Raw genomic sequence first — 16,278 nt, 5'->3', positions numbered from 1 at the left:
AAGTATGGGAGAGGCCTTTGCCCTGCAGTGAACGTAGCCAGGCTGATTATTATTATTATTATTATTATTATTATTATTATTATTATTATTATTATTATTATTATTATTATTATTATTATTATTATTATTATTATTATTATTATTATTGAGTACTACGTGACATGTTGCGTTTTTGGGTGCACGAACAGTTACTGAAACATGACTGTAGCTACTTAGGCCATTCACTTCAATCCTTTTTCATCGCAGCCTCACCAGATGGAACGGATGAAGCACGGGATACGCGCGTTCTGTAGGCAACAGTACGTACAGTGCTTAGCAACTGAAACGCGATACTTGAAGGGCACGGTCGCGGGCTCTTTTTGTACCAACTTTAAGCGCTGGGGAAACCGAGCTGATGCGTCGTCGTATACAGCGAAGCGAAGTCACATTGTGACGCATTGTGATTGTATTTGGTCCCACGGCGATCATGTAGAGCTCACCTGTGGAGCAAAAAGAAAGAAAACGGCGGTGGCATCCACGTGTTCCGAGTATTGCATTTCAATCGCTGAGCACTGTACATTTCTGACGCTGCTTTGCTATGGTCTAGTAGTTCTAACATTAATAATAAAGGAGCCGTTCATGCGGAAGAGCTTCGTGTCTCATAGGAATTACCTGTCTTCGTCTACGCATCTGCAACGGCTCCGAATCTCGGGCTACGAAGGCGAAAACTCAGATTTGTACTCGCCATTTTGCCGTCTTAGCAGTTCATCAGTCTTCCTTTTAGGGTATATTTTCCTTCCTCGCGCTTCCCGCTCTGGTTGCGTCCGCCACATGATTGTTTGTTGTGCATGGATGGCGAACGCAAACGCACCGACGTATTCACACTTGCCCCCACCGACGGCTCTGTGAAATGGACTATGACTGAAGATTTTGCTAGTTTCTAAAACATTAAGAATGACGAAGCATTGAAAATATAACAGTAATTACGACGAACATCGCACGGGCATGATCAAGAATTTACCGCCCATTGGCGATGTACAGAGCTTCTTTAGGACCTAGCTGGGACATATTGATGAAATATGGGACTCTTGATGAAATTTAACAAACCACTCTTTACCAGTTATGTAACCTACATGCTTACTCTAAGATAGGCAAGAAGAATGACATAACAAGGTATTTAAAACGTTCCACGTGGTCGAGCGGCTACCAGACAGGCTATATAACAAGAATGGAAAGGTTTTGCGTTTCCTGGTGAAAGTAGTGAAACAACACTTACATTCACACATTTTTCATTCTTCCTTTTTTTTCTTTTTCTCTTTGTTCTTTTTTTTTCATACTCCGAAACCACATTGTCAGATCGCCTGTAAGGCATCAATATCATTCGCTTCACGAGTCCATCTATAAATGACACAATCATCCACGCACAGCCTAATAATTGAAATTACCAGTTTGGTCAAATTATTAGCACAAACAAACAAATAAAACCTTTAGGTCCTAACACTGAAGCGTATGGCATTCCAGAAGTCGTGTCAACATAGGAGCAAGGTGAATTTGCAACAGAAGACTCCTTTTCTTTTTCTTTTTGCTTGCTTGCTTGCTTGCTTGTTTTTGCTGGTTTGCTTGTTATAATGCAACAATTTCTTTCACTCTAGTCTATTATTTCCTTAGCCGCTTGTGGCCACCGAACCTGGTCGATTACGCATACGCGATAGCCACTGAGGAAGCGGTTAAGGGAAAGAATTGTAACAAAATCGTTACATTATCCCAGCCATGGCCTGGCATGACTTATGTTTCAGGATTAGTTTTCGTAGGTGATCTCGTTATTAGTGATGACGAAAATATTTTTTTGACACTGGACGTTTCATTGGTGTCGTTTCTGGTTTAGACCCAGCACTCGGCACCCTAAAGCAGCAAAGCTCAGCATCGAATTGACAAACATTCGTTATGCGCATTTGCGATCGTACTCTAGCAGTTTCACGTGCAATTCAAACCAAACGAAAAAGGCAAACGAACAGGGTTTCCAGAATATTAATTACGAAGACCACGCTCCTCGACGTACTGCCGCCGTGTTCTAGGCAGCAGGGCGGGCAGCACGGCCAGCGGCATGAAGGCGGGATGATGTTGCTGTTCGCGTTGTCCGGATAGGAACCCCGTCACGTGATCCCGGTTCTTCCATCGATTTTGCTGGAGGTGACTGTCCCGGAAGCGGGGCAAAGGAATACGGGAGCGGAAGTCACCCCCACGGAACTTGGTTGGCAGGACTTCATAGTCGTCGAACGCTGCCCTGTCCTTGGTTGCACCGGTGAGGAGCGAGATCCCTTGCACCTGCGCGAGGGAGCCTCCATTTAAGAAATGTCGAACACAGCGACGTTGAAGACGTCCTCTTTCGAACAATGCAATAGATCAGCATTGTTGTTGTTGTTGTTGTTGTTGTTGTTGTTGTTGTTGTTGTTGTTGTTGTTGTTGTTGTTGTTGTCACACGGCACAGTTCGTTAAATTAGCGTGTGCAGACCTGATTTGTGCATAAGCTGCACAAGTGGCTTGTTGCATCAATTATCGATGGAAGACAGCGTGGGTAACTAGCATTCTTGTTTTAAACTCCCGTCTTACGCCGTGCGAGATATCACTGGCCGATTAATCCAAACACGATCAAATGGTCGGTGGCATTCGAGTCTAGCACGCATGTCATCAGAACCCCGTACACAATGTTCGCATTTAATTCGTCATCGCGTCCCACCCGATTCTCCTTCAGCGGGCATCTCGTTCGCTCACCCCATGTTTCTCGTCCGGATGTCGGCCTCCTCGGTGTCCCCACGAGCGGCGACGCGAGGTGCCAGAAGGCCTCCGCCAGAGCAGCCGTACGGCCCGCACCAGGGTCTCGAACATTCCGAAGAGAACGAAGAAGGACACGCCCAGGTACATGCCGTTGATGCCGCCAAAGCTGCTCACCACTCGAGCTCCCTGCGTTCGCCCGGGGACACAAGAAGCCGATAGAACGCAGCACAAAGACGAAGGAGACTTGGTACATCCCGCAGTGACCAATAATGGTCGATCAAGAGATGCTTCAGGCTTAGACTAACGGTTTGAAGGAGCTGACCGGAATTCGTCAAGATCCCGCCGAAGATGTGTCTTTCTAATGTGTCTTTCTAATCGGGACCCTGATTAGACCTTTCTAATGGGTCTTCCTATCAGGAGCCTGATTGGACCTTTCTAATGCGTCTTCCTGTCAGGACCCTGATTCGACCTTCCTAATGGTTCATACTATCAGGGCCCTGATTGAACCTTTCTAATGGGTCTTCCTATTAGGACCCTGATTGGACCATTCTAATGGGTCTTCCAATCAGGACCCTGACGAGCCTCCTTTGTCGAAACGCTAACTCCAACTTTTCGCATTTTTTTGCGACCACTCTTGATACTTTTTATTCTGCGTCATCATGTGATCATCTGTCTTATATGAATTTAAACATTTTGCAGCCACACGGGCACCTATAGGGTCGTGGTTGAGCATCATCGCTGTATAACGTGAAGGCGCGCGAAAGAGCAACACTGCGTTAGCTAAGACTGCGAAGTACGGATCTCTTTCTTCGTTCATTTGACGGGAGAAGTTCGGCTATTACTCGATAAAATACGGGGCAGACTTTCCTTTTTGCTGTATTTCTCGCCATAGCGTCCGCATGACCGCGCGTTAGTATGTGACGCAACGAATTCAGAAGTATCGTCTCGAAATTTTTCACGTTGCCGTGCAGGAAATATTGGTGAACTTTGTCAGGTTAAGTCCTTCTTTTGTGCAGAAGGAAATGTAGGCTTTCTTTACCGTTAAACTCCTAACGGTATCTGAGTAGCCACTGTCGAAAGAAAAACATGATGTCACAACGACTACGTGGTGTGGGAACTTCACCACTGCGTCGCCACTCGTATTTCACTTATGCGCCTTCTCGTATAACAGCGACATCGTATGATAACAAGGCCCGTTCCATACTTGATGGAACGTGCCTTGTTATCATACGATGTTATCATACTTACGTATATTTGTTTAGTGTATAATCCACTCAGTTGTGATTGATGGACAGTAAGAACTGCACATCCTATTCAGTTACGTTGGTCTTTTTGCGCCCCAAATCACAACAATTGAACTAGAAGAGAAAGCGCCAGTCAGTCTTCGTGTGTTGTGCAAAAAACATGAACGTCAATCCTATACACCAACTAGCGCAGCAGAAAGCTCTTCTGGGCCTTTGCATGCTTGGTTACGCATTGTCAATAGAAACATTGTGACTGCCCGCGTGAGACTGGAACGTCCACAACCATTTGGCCGTACTGGTTCAAGTGGCTCCTATCATGTGAGCCCCAACAAAGCGCCTGGCGTACGTATTCTTCTGGATGTTTCTGCGAGCAAGACCTTCACGCGTAACTGTAGCGACACTGAAGCACCTTAACGCAGTTCTCTTTCCACAAAAAAAAAATACAAGAAGAAAGAATGTGGACTGCGACTCCACGGAAAATCGCAGCACGTCGAGCACTCACGTCGTACTTCGGCACCGACGTGACCTTGAGGTAGGTGTCTCTCGTGAAGTATATCCTAATGCGAGCCAAGGCCCTGTTGGAAGAAGAACGACGCCCGTGTTCAACCAAGTTTGCAAATGTCGACAGGAGCACTACGTCATACCCCGCCGCGGTAGTTTAGTTTCCATAGATGTTGCGCTGCTTAACTTGAGGTCTCGGGTATGATTCCGGTCGCGGCGGTCACATTCTTTTTTTTTTTCTGGCAACGAAATACAAAAACGCCCGTACTCTTAGATTTCGGTGCACGTTAAGGACCCCCCGGTGGTCAAAATTAAAGCGCAGTCCCCGCACTACGACGCGCATCGTAATCACATCGTGATTTCCAGAATATACTTAACTTAACCACGTCAAGTCTGCTACGTAAGTACTCTCATTTGTTGGCCACCTAGCGCCAAAGCTTCTAATTTTTTGGTTCACGAGCAAAGAATGCAGAAGTTTAGTGTCCTAGGCTTTGTGTCGAGAGCTTTGCGCAAGCGCTCTTTCAGCTGTCGAAAAAAGCACTCAGAAACAAAGATCCCGGATAATACGTTTTACCTTATACGTCAAACCGGTATGAAAGTGAGGAAAATGCTCCTGTGTGACCGTGTTTTCTCTGTCCTGGGTTTATCTCTACGCAAATAATAACAACAATAACAACAATAATAATAAAATGGCAGCAATTAATTGCCAATTAGCCCAATGCTGCAGGTTGCTGAACTGACCCTAAAATTTTCTTCAACAACAAAATTTGCCCTTCGAAGACGCCTAAACGGGCTCCTTGTAGCGTTCTGCAAGGTCAGGTGGATGGCAGCCTTTTTGTGTGTGTGTGCATGAGACCTCCTCGAAGTGGCGGATTTCCACTAAACTTGCCTGAATAATGCGTTTTGTTTAAATATGTGAGTTCACTGGCAGTAGCCCTGCAGCACCATTTTTCCCGCGTTATATGGTTACTATGGCGCTACCTTGGAGTGCAGTGTTACGTTTCGCCTACAACGCGCGGTAATGCCGGCGCGGATGCAACGGACGCCGGGGCTTCGTTCAAAGCGGCGGACATTTTGGCCCGTGCGACGCCGCCGCAACGCTTCCCCGCCAAGCGTGTCCAGGCGTGTTTCAGTGCCACGTGTCTTCGTGTGTGCGTGTGTGTGTGTGTGCCCTCGCTTGTCAAAGCGCGGCAGCCGGGGAGCGGAGTTCCCCGAATGAGGAGCCTGGAGGTCTCTCGGCTCAACCGTGCGCGCCGTCGTGTGGGCGGGTTGGCGATGCGTCACTACACTCGGTTCAGCAGGTCTCTCGGCTCGACCGTGCGCGCCGTCGTGGGGTCATGCTCCGCCGTCCCGTGACCTTCATCCCGTGACCTTCATCCCGTGACCTTCCCTTTTGGACCGCGACGCCGAGAGTATAAGAGCAGCTGCCCCCGGACGCCAGGAGAGAGGCTCCGATTTGTACTGTTGAGTTACGTGCTCTCCCGTCTCTCCACTTCGGTCGACCTGACCGCCCGCTCTTTTGCTATGTTAGAATAAACAAGTTGTTCTGTTACCAGTCTTCTCTTGCTTTGCCGGGACCTTCGGATGCTTCCAGTGCCCCAGGCCGCCAGGCCAACGCTACCCTTGGGGCTTGCGACCCATTGGCAATAACGGGCGTCAGCACCGAGACCCCAACAACTCGTGCCAGCGGTGCGATTCTAACATCTGGTTGCCAGCGGTGAGATCGCGACAACGGAGGCCAGCAGCGAAGAGATGCGGTTGAATGTATGCTGAGCAGCACAACGACCATCCGGGAGCAGTGCAACGAGCCCTGTGTGACGACTGGTTGCCTGCAGCGGAACGACTGCGCTGAAGTCTTGGCTGCGAGGTTTGGTGAGTGCGGGACTTTCTTCTTCTGAGTTTTGCCAGGCTTTTGTTAGTGTTAGAAACAGAGCTGGTAATTGTGGTTGTCGTTGCTGCCGGGTTAGTTTGCGGCAAGACAATAGTAGGCAGTAGAGAAAGCAGCATTCAGAGCAGCCATGGATTTGAAGTCGTTGCGCAAACCGAAATTGCTGGAGCTTGCGAGAGAGTTGGGTCTGGATGTCTCAGACAAACTCAGAAAACCAGAACTGCTAAGGGCTATTCTTGAGTTAGAAGCTGAGGATGACGAGCTGTCGGAATGCCTTGAGACCATTGAGGAGAGGGAGACGGCAAAAAGACAGGAGCGTGAACTTAAAGAACAGAAAGAGAAAGATGAGCGCGAACGTAAAGAACAGATAGAACGAGAGCAACAAGAGAAAGAAAGAGAGCGCGACCGTCAACACGCTTTGGAAATGAAGCGTCTCGAGTTAGAGATGGAACGCGCTCGTAATGGAAGTCAGGCACACGGTGCAGGAGAACGAGTATTGTTCAAAATGACTGACCTGATGCGGCCGTTTAAGCTTGGAGAGGACATTGGTTTGTTCCTGGTTAACTTTGAGCGAACGTGCGAGAAGCAGGGGTTCTCTCGGGAAACGTGGCCACAGCGCTTGCTCACTTTGCTACCCGGCGAGGCGGCCGACGTAGTCGCTCGCTTGGAGAGAGAGGAGGCAGAGGATTTCGACAAAGTGAAATCGAGTCTGCTAAAAAAGTACCGGCTGTCAGCGGAGGCGTTCCGTCGGAAGTTTCGGGAAAATGAGAAAGGCAGAAGTGAGTCATATACAGAGTTTGCGTACAGGCTTATGTCAAACATGCAGGAGTGGCTCAAAGAAGAGAAAGCGTTTGGTGACCACGAGAAAGTTCTGCAGTGTTTCGGGCTAGAACAGTTTTATAGTCGGTTACCTGAGAACGTGCGGTACTGGGTCTTGGATAGGCCAGACGTTAGTACGGTGGCTAGAGCCGCTGAGTTAGCCGAGGAGTTTGTGACGCGTCGGGCTCGTGGAGCTAAGGACGGTCAAAAGGGTGAATTTGGCTCCAAGTTTGAGAGGCCAAAGTTCACGCCCATGAGAGCAAAGGGGGACACACGTAGTTCGGATGCGAGTGAAAGCAGTCCGACCGAACGTAAGGAGACGGCGGCAACCGAAGCCGAACGCAGAAAGCGGTTCGAGACGAGGCAAGCGCGCGTTTGTTATACGTGCCAGAAGCCGGGTCACTGTTCGGCGCAGTGTCCAGAAACAAAAACAAAAGTCGTGTTTTTGTCTTTATGCAGCACTGACGAGAACATGAAGCTTCTCGAGCCTTACATGCGAGACCTCCTCGTGAACGGGAAAGAGTGCCGAGTGCTTCGCGATTCCGCAGCTACAATGGATGTAGTTCACCCCTCTTACGTAGAACCCGATATGTTCACGGGCGAGTGCGCATGGATCAAGCAAGCAGTGGAAGCTCATAGCGTGTGTCTGCCGGTAGCAAAAGTGCTTATTGAAGGACCTTTCGGAGCACTTGAGACGGAGGCCGCAGTGTCATCTATGCTGCCCCCCCAGTACCCGTACCTATTTTCGAACAGGTCCGATCACCTCCTGCGCGAGAAGGGGCTTTTGTTTGGTGAGGCTAGCGTTCAGGCCTTAACCAGATCGAAGGTTCGGGAGCTCGCTGCAAAGGCGGTAGTTGCGGGGCCGACGTTGTTGAACGATGAGAAAGGGTCAGAGGCGCAGCAAGCTGGTATTCAGAGCACGCCCGAACGGGATAAAATTGAGCCTGTAGCGTTAAAGGCACCAGATACTGGAGAGGAAATTCCCGATGCGGGAAAGTTAGAAGAGCTTCCGGTCGAGCTTCCGGGACTAGGCTCAGTGACGAACAGGAAAGACACCGATCAAGTCATTAGTGACTTAATAAGTAAAGCATCGCTGTCGCCTGAGCAGAAAACCGAACTACACCAGCTCATACAAGAGTTTCAAGGTCTGTTCTCTGAGAGGCCTGGTAGGACTTCTGTCCTTACTCATGACATAGAACTTACCTCCCCAGAGCCAGTACGATCCAAGGCGTACCGGGTGTCACCCCGCCAGAGCGATATTATGGAGGCTGAGGTAAAGAAAATGCTACAGCTCGGTGTTATTGAAGCGGGTGAGAGTGATTATACCTCCCCTTTGATTTTAGTTGAGGTACCGGGCAAGGAACCTCGTCCTTGCGTCGACTACCGCAGGCTTAATTCCATCACTAAGGATCAAATTTATCCGATCCCTAACATCGAGGAGCGCCTTGAGAGAGTGAGTAGCGCTCAGTTTATTTCCACCCTAGATCTTGTCAGGGGTTATTGGCAGGTTCCACTTACAGAAGAGGCTAGTAGGTATGCGGCGTTCATTTCACCAATGGGGACATTCCGTCCTAAAGTTTTGAGTTTTGGTTTGAAGAACGCGCCATACTGCTTTTCAAGCCTCATGGATAAAGTGTTGCGGGGACAGCAAGAATTCGCTTTACCATATCTAGACGACGTAGCGATATTCTCCGCATCCTGGCCTGAGCATATGGCGCACTTGCGGGCAGTGCTAACCCGCCTGCGCGATGCGGGCTTGACAGTCAAGGCTCCCAAGTGCCAGTTAGCACAGGCCGAGGTTGTCTACCTCGGACACATGATTGGTCGGGGTCGACGCCGCCCCTCTGAAATAAAGGTGGCCGCTGTGCGAGACTTCCCGCAACCGCGCACGAAGACCGATATTCGGTCGTTCTTAGGTGTCGCCGGCTACTATCAGAGGTACATCCCCAGGTACTCTGATATCGCGGCTCCCTTGACGGATGCTCTAAGAAAGACAGAGCCGCAAACAGTCGTCTGGGATGAGACGAAGGAAAGAGCTTTTAGCGCCCTAAAGAGCGCCCTAACAAGCCAGCCTGTGCTACGATCGCCCGACTACACAAAAGGGTTCATTGTTCAGTGTGATGCTAGTGAGCGAGGCATGGGCGTTGTACTGTGCCAACGGGAAAATGGAGAAGTAGAACACCCCGTCCTGTATGCTAGTCGTAAGCTGACGAGTCGTGAGCAGGCGTATAGCGCCACCGAGAAAGAGTGTGCGTGTATCGTGTGGGCCGTTCAGAAATTGTCATGTTACCTAGCTGGCTCGAGGTTTATCATTGAAACGGATCACTGCCCTCTCCAATGGCTGCAGACCATCTCTCCCAAAAATGGCCGCCTCCTGCGCTGGAGCCTCGCTTTGCAACAATATTCCTTTGAGGTGCGTTACAAAAAGGGGAGTCTCAACGGTAACGCCGATGGCTTAAGTCGAAGCCCCTAACGTGGGAATCAGCCTCAAAATTGCTTGTTACTGATGTTTTTCTTCCTGAGGCAGGATTTTTAACCTATTGCTTTTGTGTAGTGTTTCAAAGTGATGATGTGCTTTTTAGTGCAATTTTCCGATTTGTGGACGCGTTCTGAGTGCTGCTAAACTACTGTAAGGAACTAGGCAGCAGTATAAAAGGGGAAAGAGCCTGGCAGGGCTTAGTGAGGGTTGTGCCGTGCTTGCTGACTGAGCGGTTGACTTTCGGCGTAGTTCTAACGCTTGCCGGAAACGAGAACAAAAATGTCAACTCTCCCGAAGTCACTTTGTAGTGTCCTGTGTGCACCTGAACGTGAGAACGAGGCCTTCTCTGTGCGCTGCGCTCAAGAAACGCCAAAGGACGCCCGACTACGGTTATGAGCATCATCGAGCGACATCCCTCCGGACAGCGGATGCAGTCCCCTGACCATCGGGATCTCCTTCCCCCGGCGGGGCGGTCTGTTACGTTTCGCCTACAACGCGCGGTAATGCCGGCGCGGATGCAACGGACGCCGGGGCTTCGTTCAAAGCGGCGGACATTTTGGCCCGTGCGACGCCGCCGCAACGCTTCCCCGCCAAGCGTGTCCAGGCGTGTTTCAGTGCCACGTGTCTTCGTGTGTGCGTGTGTGTTGTGTGCCCTCGCTTGTCAAAGCGCGGCAGCCGGGGAGCGGAGTTCCCCGAATGAGGAGCCTGGAGGTCTCTCGGCTCAACCGTGCGCGCCGTCGTGTGGGCGGGTTGGCGATGCGTCACTACACTCGGTTCAGCAGGTCTCTCGGCTCGACCGTGCGCGCCGTCGTGGGGTCATGCTCCGCCGTCCCGTGACCTTCATCCCGTGACCTTCATCCCGTGACCTTCCCTTTTGGACCGCGACGCCGAGAGTATAAGAGCAGCTGCCCCCGGACGCCAGGAGAGAGGCTCCGATTTGTACTGTTGAGTTACGTGCTCTCCCGTCTCTCCACTTCGGTCGACCTGACCGCCCGCTCTTTTGCTATGTTAGAATAAACAAGTTGTTCTGTTACCAGTCTTCTCTTGCTTTGCCGGGACCTTCGGATGCTTCCAGTGCCCCAGGCCGCCAGGCCAACGCTACCCTTGGGGCTTGCGACCCATTGGCAATAACGGGCGTCAGCACCGAGACCCCAACAACTCGTGCCAGCGGTGCGATTACAACAGCAGTTCAATCCATTATCAGTAGGGGTGTGCGAGACCTCTAAATCTTGAATACGAATCAAATAGTTTCTGCCATTCGATTCGCATTCGAGTCCAGAATTCCCTATTCCAAACTGTCGAATATTCGTTTCATTCGACTGTAAGGGATAATAACAGTTATTGGAACCTGTGGGAAGAGAGAATGAACTGTAAATGTGAGTAGTGCTTCCAACAATTCTACTCCAGAAGAGCTGCGGTTTCAACGAAGAGGCACCAGATTTATGAATAAAAGCGACGGGCAAATAACTCCTCGATCCTCAATGATTTCCAATCACTCATTAAAAAAGGTCGGCGTTGCAAGCAGCCTAGATACATTTTGCGGGCTGAATTATTTGGCCAGTCAAAAAAATATGCGATGCTGTAGTTTCACAATTCTCGCCTTCAATGATCAAAACATGGTACATGCATTTGGTGACATGCTGTTCCCCTTAGTTTTATTCCTATCATATTGCTCCAGATTACCGAAAGTAGTCTAATTGCGCGCCGTATCACGAACACGCGAAAAATATAGCATAGAAGCCTTTTTTTTTTTTACCAAGCTAACTCGCAAACTTCATACTTCATGTTGTATAAAAAGTTAGAGGGTACTAGATATTCGATACGGACGTCGTTTTTCTCTAATACTCGCATTTGAATTCAATTCAGAAATTTCCCTATTTCAGCATTTATAATTAATAAGTAGGCATATACTTTTAGCATGCGGTGTTTCTGAAGGCTCCTATCTGCTCAGCGACGGTACGGCGGTATTAGTATATTTTCCGCTTTGTGCAATCGCTTTCGTACGAGTTTCTTTGGCGTTTACGAATTGCTCATCAACCTTGTGTGCTGTACAAAATCCCTCTGTGTTCTTTCACGATAAATTTATGCCGACAGTTATGCTTACCTTTTCCTGCCATCCGATCCAGCCATGAAAGACTGAGAATACGTGAACAAAATAGAGAGAGAAAAAAACGTTCTTTATCGCATGGCTTTCTCTACGACATCACAACTCACGACACTCACCTCTGGCAGTGCAGTTCGTGAGACCTCTCTGTGGTAATCTAGGTTTCTGAAAAAAAAAATGATGGCAAGCCGTACATGACACTTCCAAGCACGTCGCACGACGCCTTATCAGGCAGGGTTTTTTTTTACTTGAAACGTTTTTAAAATGAGTCAGAGGGAGTCTCTTACTAAAGCCGCATGTAACGGAAACAAGTTTTACTATTATCGCTCATATATTTGCAGCTGTACTGCCCATGTGCCTCGCTTTGGTATCGATGTGTAGAGGGAGAATGCGATTACTGGATCATGCATGGTGTTGCGTACGCTGGTGGCGCCATTGCCCCGCCGTATATGACGTAGTCAGAACTAAATTTAGCCTCGCGCGCTGCATTCGAAGAGGCGTGTACAGCTCGGCAGTAAGTTTGTCCATCTGTAACGAGTTGGCTCGTGTGCTATTTTATTACCACGCGAGGTAATAATGCAAAGCCCGAAATAAGTAAAGCCAGCTGAAAATTAACAAACAGAACGACCACATTTTATATTGTGGATATGCTAGACTCTCACGCGTCCCCTGATGTTGCTTATTAGACTTCCGCGCGCACAAAGACAGGACGTCGAACGAAGACGTCCTGTCTTTGTGCGCGCAAAAGTCTAATAAGAACCATGTACAATTAACTCGCCCAAAACGTAACACTTTTGAACCTGATGTTGCTTTCCCCGCATAGCTCCCGTCTCTTGTAATCCGGCTTCGCCGCGCGGCTTTGCGCTGGCGGTGTGGTTGCAGACTAGTACGAGAGATGGCGCGAGTGTTGCGCTGCTAACGCCACCTAACGGCGGGGTTACTCGGGCGCAAACGGGAGTAGGCTTCCTCGTGGGCTTGTGGTAGGCGAAGGGCGCGGACGTATCGGGCGTGCGCCGGCCCGCTTCGCGGGACAGCACCGGAAAAGGATTAGGACCAGGACACTGGAATGGACGAAAAGGATTGTTCGAACGCGCCACCATTCGCGTGACCATACGCCATGGTTCCTACCACGTTGTTGTCACGAGACAACAGGCCAGGGAAGACCATAGCCGGCTAGGTAGAGGCATCGTGAGACCGGGTCCAAGCACCCGGCAAGCTTCCCTCTCTGCGCCCTAGCCGTCTTCCCTGCTCCAAACTGCCGACTTGTTCCAGGCCGTCTCCTTCTCATATTCTGTCTAGTCAACCGTGGGCTTCTTCGACTGGAGATTTGTTTTATAGTTTGTTTTAGAGCACAGCTCTTAGGCGCTTGTTCCTGTGGCGAGCGTCGGCGTCATCGGCGTAACTGATTGAATGAGCTCAGCAAAGGATCAAAGAGCGAACGCAGAGCGCAGCGGGTTATGAAAGATGGCGATAGCGAAGAGAGCGCGAAGAGGAAAGCGGAGGAGGGGGTATGACAAAGGCGTGAGAAGAAAAGCGTAGTGCCGCGCAAGACAGACTCTGCGTAAGTAAGTAAGTAATTAAGTAAGTAACTTTGTTGCGAGCCCCTTTTAACACAGGGCAGGCCTTTTAGGCCCCACAGGAAAAATAGTTTTCTCTGTCTCCCACAGTCCGCTCTGGTTTTTTTGTTCGTGCACTGTAGAGTTTCACCACAATTTCGCAGGACTATTTGTGAGCACTCCCCCCTTCGTTCACAACACTTTCGCAGACAGCGCGGCTCCAAGACGAACCAAGCAAAGTTTGGCGTTGCCAACTGAGTGGTATGGCGGCGCATGGGTGGATCTTGCTGGGCTCCACTCGTGTCCGGAGGAAGGATTGGCAACGGCTCCACTCTGCACTCTGCGCAGCCGTCGTCTGTGCATCGGTGTCCAGGTGTGCGCGGTTGGCAAAGGGGGTGTGTTGGTTGTTAACCCGGCCGATCGGCTTTCGGTTTGTCTGCAGGGCCGTTCCCACCGCAGCAATAGGCTCTTCGGTGACTGGATCCGATCGATTTATGCCTTGTCCATTTGACCGGACAGGCGCGAGAGTTCAGTCAAACTTGGCGGTGTTCGGGGTTTATCATGCAGGCGTGGGCACACCTGCAACACGTGGGCAACTGTTTCTTCGGGGGCACCGCACAAACGGCACGAAGGGTCCGTGTCGAGCAGTTCACGTGGTCGTTGTTGAGTGGCCAAAGATCCTGTGCGAGCTTGGAAGAGTAGTGCGCTCGGTCTGTCCCCCCTGTAGTATGGTTCACTGCCAGGTTCCAGTTTATGTTTCGCATAGCACAATATACTGTTTTTCTTCGTGGTCGCTATGCGACGTACGATAGCTATACGAGATGGCGCCAGGGTAACGCACGTCGTCTGTATGGAAACAAAGCGCTGTATGAAGGGAGGTCTGTCTGTGGCGGCTGCTGAGAATTGCGCCCACGCTTCACCCGCGCGCTACCTCTCGCCACCTGCCGATTAGCGAGGCAGTCGCGCCACACTTCGCTCTGTTTCCAACGTGCCGTACGAGACAGATTGTCCGCGTCGAACAATCTATCGCGAAATGAAAACACGTATAGAGCTGCTCTGAAGTTTCGTGTTAGGGAGTACCGTGATCGTCGGTGAATTTTCTTTACTATTTTAATTTTATGTGTATAAGCTATCAGCTCTATCTACTTGAAGCGATCATGATCAGGAGCCACTTAGCAGGCCCCTCACGTGCTCAAACGTTAAACAAGTAGACTAGTAAACTAGTAAACTAGCATGGAGTAAAGCTATCTGGGAGAACGTTTTATTATCTCTCCTTGAACATGTACGACGAAAAATGCCGAGCTTGTTGTAGTGATTAAGCGCGGCCCAGTTTTTTTTCTTGCGGCGCGCTCGCGCGACACCCACGAGGCAGGTCATCGTCTTCATTGCACGGAAAGCTCGAGCGGCACTGTATAGACTCACAAGTGTCCTTGATGATCAGATCGCAGCGAGTTCGCGCACATCATCACACCATCCGAGCAGGAGTGGTCGCATTTGAGAGAACTCACTATGCCATAGAAGATATAATTAATCAAACTCAAGCTGGTGCTCATGAGGATTTATAACGCCTAGAAGTGCACAATTTCTTGCGACCATTTCAAGCCTACTCGGCTATGGCGCCCCTGTGTTCGACACGTAGGGTCCGTGTGATGTAGTGCGTTTAATGGGTTTCGGCTTCGTCCTCATTGGGTGCTAAGTAATCAGTCACATGATCGGCCGCGTTTATAAAACAGGCCGTGTCACCAATAAATCAGTTCACCTCAGTACCCATCTGCGTCCCTGTCTCGTGGTCACGGCCTCCGTCGATCCCGGCGTGCTTTCCTCCCTTTGTCTCGGCGTCCATGGCGGACGCGCCAGCTCCACAGTCCAGAAATTGCGTGAGGAGGCTCGAGCAGTAAGATAGATGAATATCCTAGTCTATATATAGGAACACGGTGGAACATGTCCGCCTCCATAGGGAGCGCAAGCGCGGGAGATTGAAGCAAGTGCAGGAGCCCCAACCATCTTCGGGCTCTAGCGGCGCAGGGTAATCTTCAGCGCCACCAGTAGAAAGGTCATCTATTTGCGCTAAGCCTAAGTAAAGCTATTCCAAACTTTTCTACTCGAATTCTGTAATCAGCCCTCCGCGATTTGTCGCAAACTTTTTTGGACCACTCGCACATCGCCTGTCTGTCACGCGACGTCACGGAAACCGCGATAGCTCCCCATTTGATATGACGTGTACACACTTATTATGCATGATTGGACCGAACAAAAAAAATAGTTATTTCTCATTCGACTCCTTTTCGCCATTAGACCTTGGCTATTGGTAAAAAGTTTTAGGGCTGCGCCCACTTCACCTGCCTGTCACGCGACGTCACAAAACCGTGAAAACTCACTGAGTCAAAGTGAGGTGTACGCGCTAAAGATGCATTATTATGCCGAGCAAAACTGAATGTTTTTCTGAATAGCCACAGGTTGCCCCGTACGGAAAGGAATAAAAGATGGCTGCCGCCGATCGGTCACGCACTGGCTATATACTCGCACCTGCCGGAGAGCATGGGTTTATCTGCATACAATAAAATTTTTGCGTGGCCGTGTAACGTATTCGAGCACTCTCGGCACGTTAACTACCTCGCTCTGCCAACTCTTTGCTGAGGATCCGTTTCAGCAGCATTCTTAACCTTCCGTTGCATTCCGCCGCGCTTTTCGACCAGCCATCGCAAGCTGAGTAAGGGAAAGCGGACCAATCGCAGACGCCGGCACCACCCTCTTCATGCGGCTCAGCGCCCGATGCTTGCGTCGGCGGTTACGCAAATTTGACGTCAGGAGATTGGAATAAAAGCATATTGGAATAGTTTTACGTTATAGGGCCCAAGAATTAGTAAAATTTTAGGGTTAATGTGAACCAAGCACCTTTGTGCACTAGGGAAATCAGAGTATTTGTGTTCTTT

General features: G+C 49.8%; 1 protein-coding gene across 1 annotated transcript in view; it reads right to left on the bottom strand.

Moving 5' to 3' along the window:
* Positions 1-1,015: 1,015 nt before the first annotated feature.
* Positions 1,016-16,278, bottom strand: part of LOC140217121 (uncharacterized) — a 17,120-nt gene continuing 1,857 nt past the window's right edge. Inside the window, exons 2-6 of the mRNA XM_072287529.1 lie at positions 11,909-11,954; positions 11,790-11,821; positions 4,501-4,573; positions 2,752-2,940; positions 1,016-2,304 (exon numbers count right to left, since the gene is read on the bottom strand). Of these exons, the coding sequence (XP_072143630.1) occupies positions 2,008-2,304; positions 2,752-2,940; positions 4,501-4,573; positions 11,790-11,821; positions 11,909-11,954 (637 nt within the window). The 3' untranslated portion in view covers positions 1,016-2,007. The remainder of the gene's footprint in view (positions 2,305-2,751; positions 2,941-4,500; positions 4,574-11,789; positions 11,822-11,908; positions 11,955-16,278) is intronic.

The sequence above is a fragment of the Dermacentor andersoni genome, chromosome 4 (assembly GCF_023375885.2).
Source record: "Dermacentor andersoni chromosome 4, qqDerAnde1_hic_scaffold, whole genome shotgun sequence".
NCBI classification, from domain to species: Eukaryota; Metazoa; Arthropoda; class Arachnida; order Ixodida; family Ixodidae; genus Dermacentor; species Dermacentor andersoni.
This window is presented reverse-complemented; position numbering and strand designations above follow the sequence as displayed.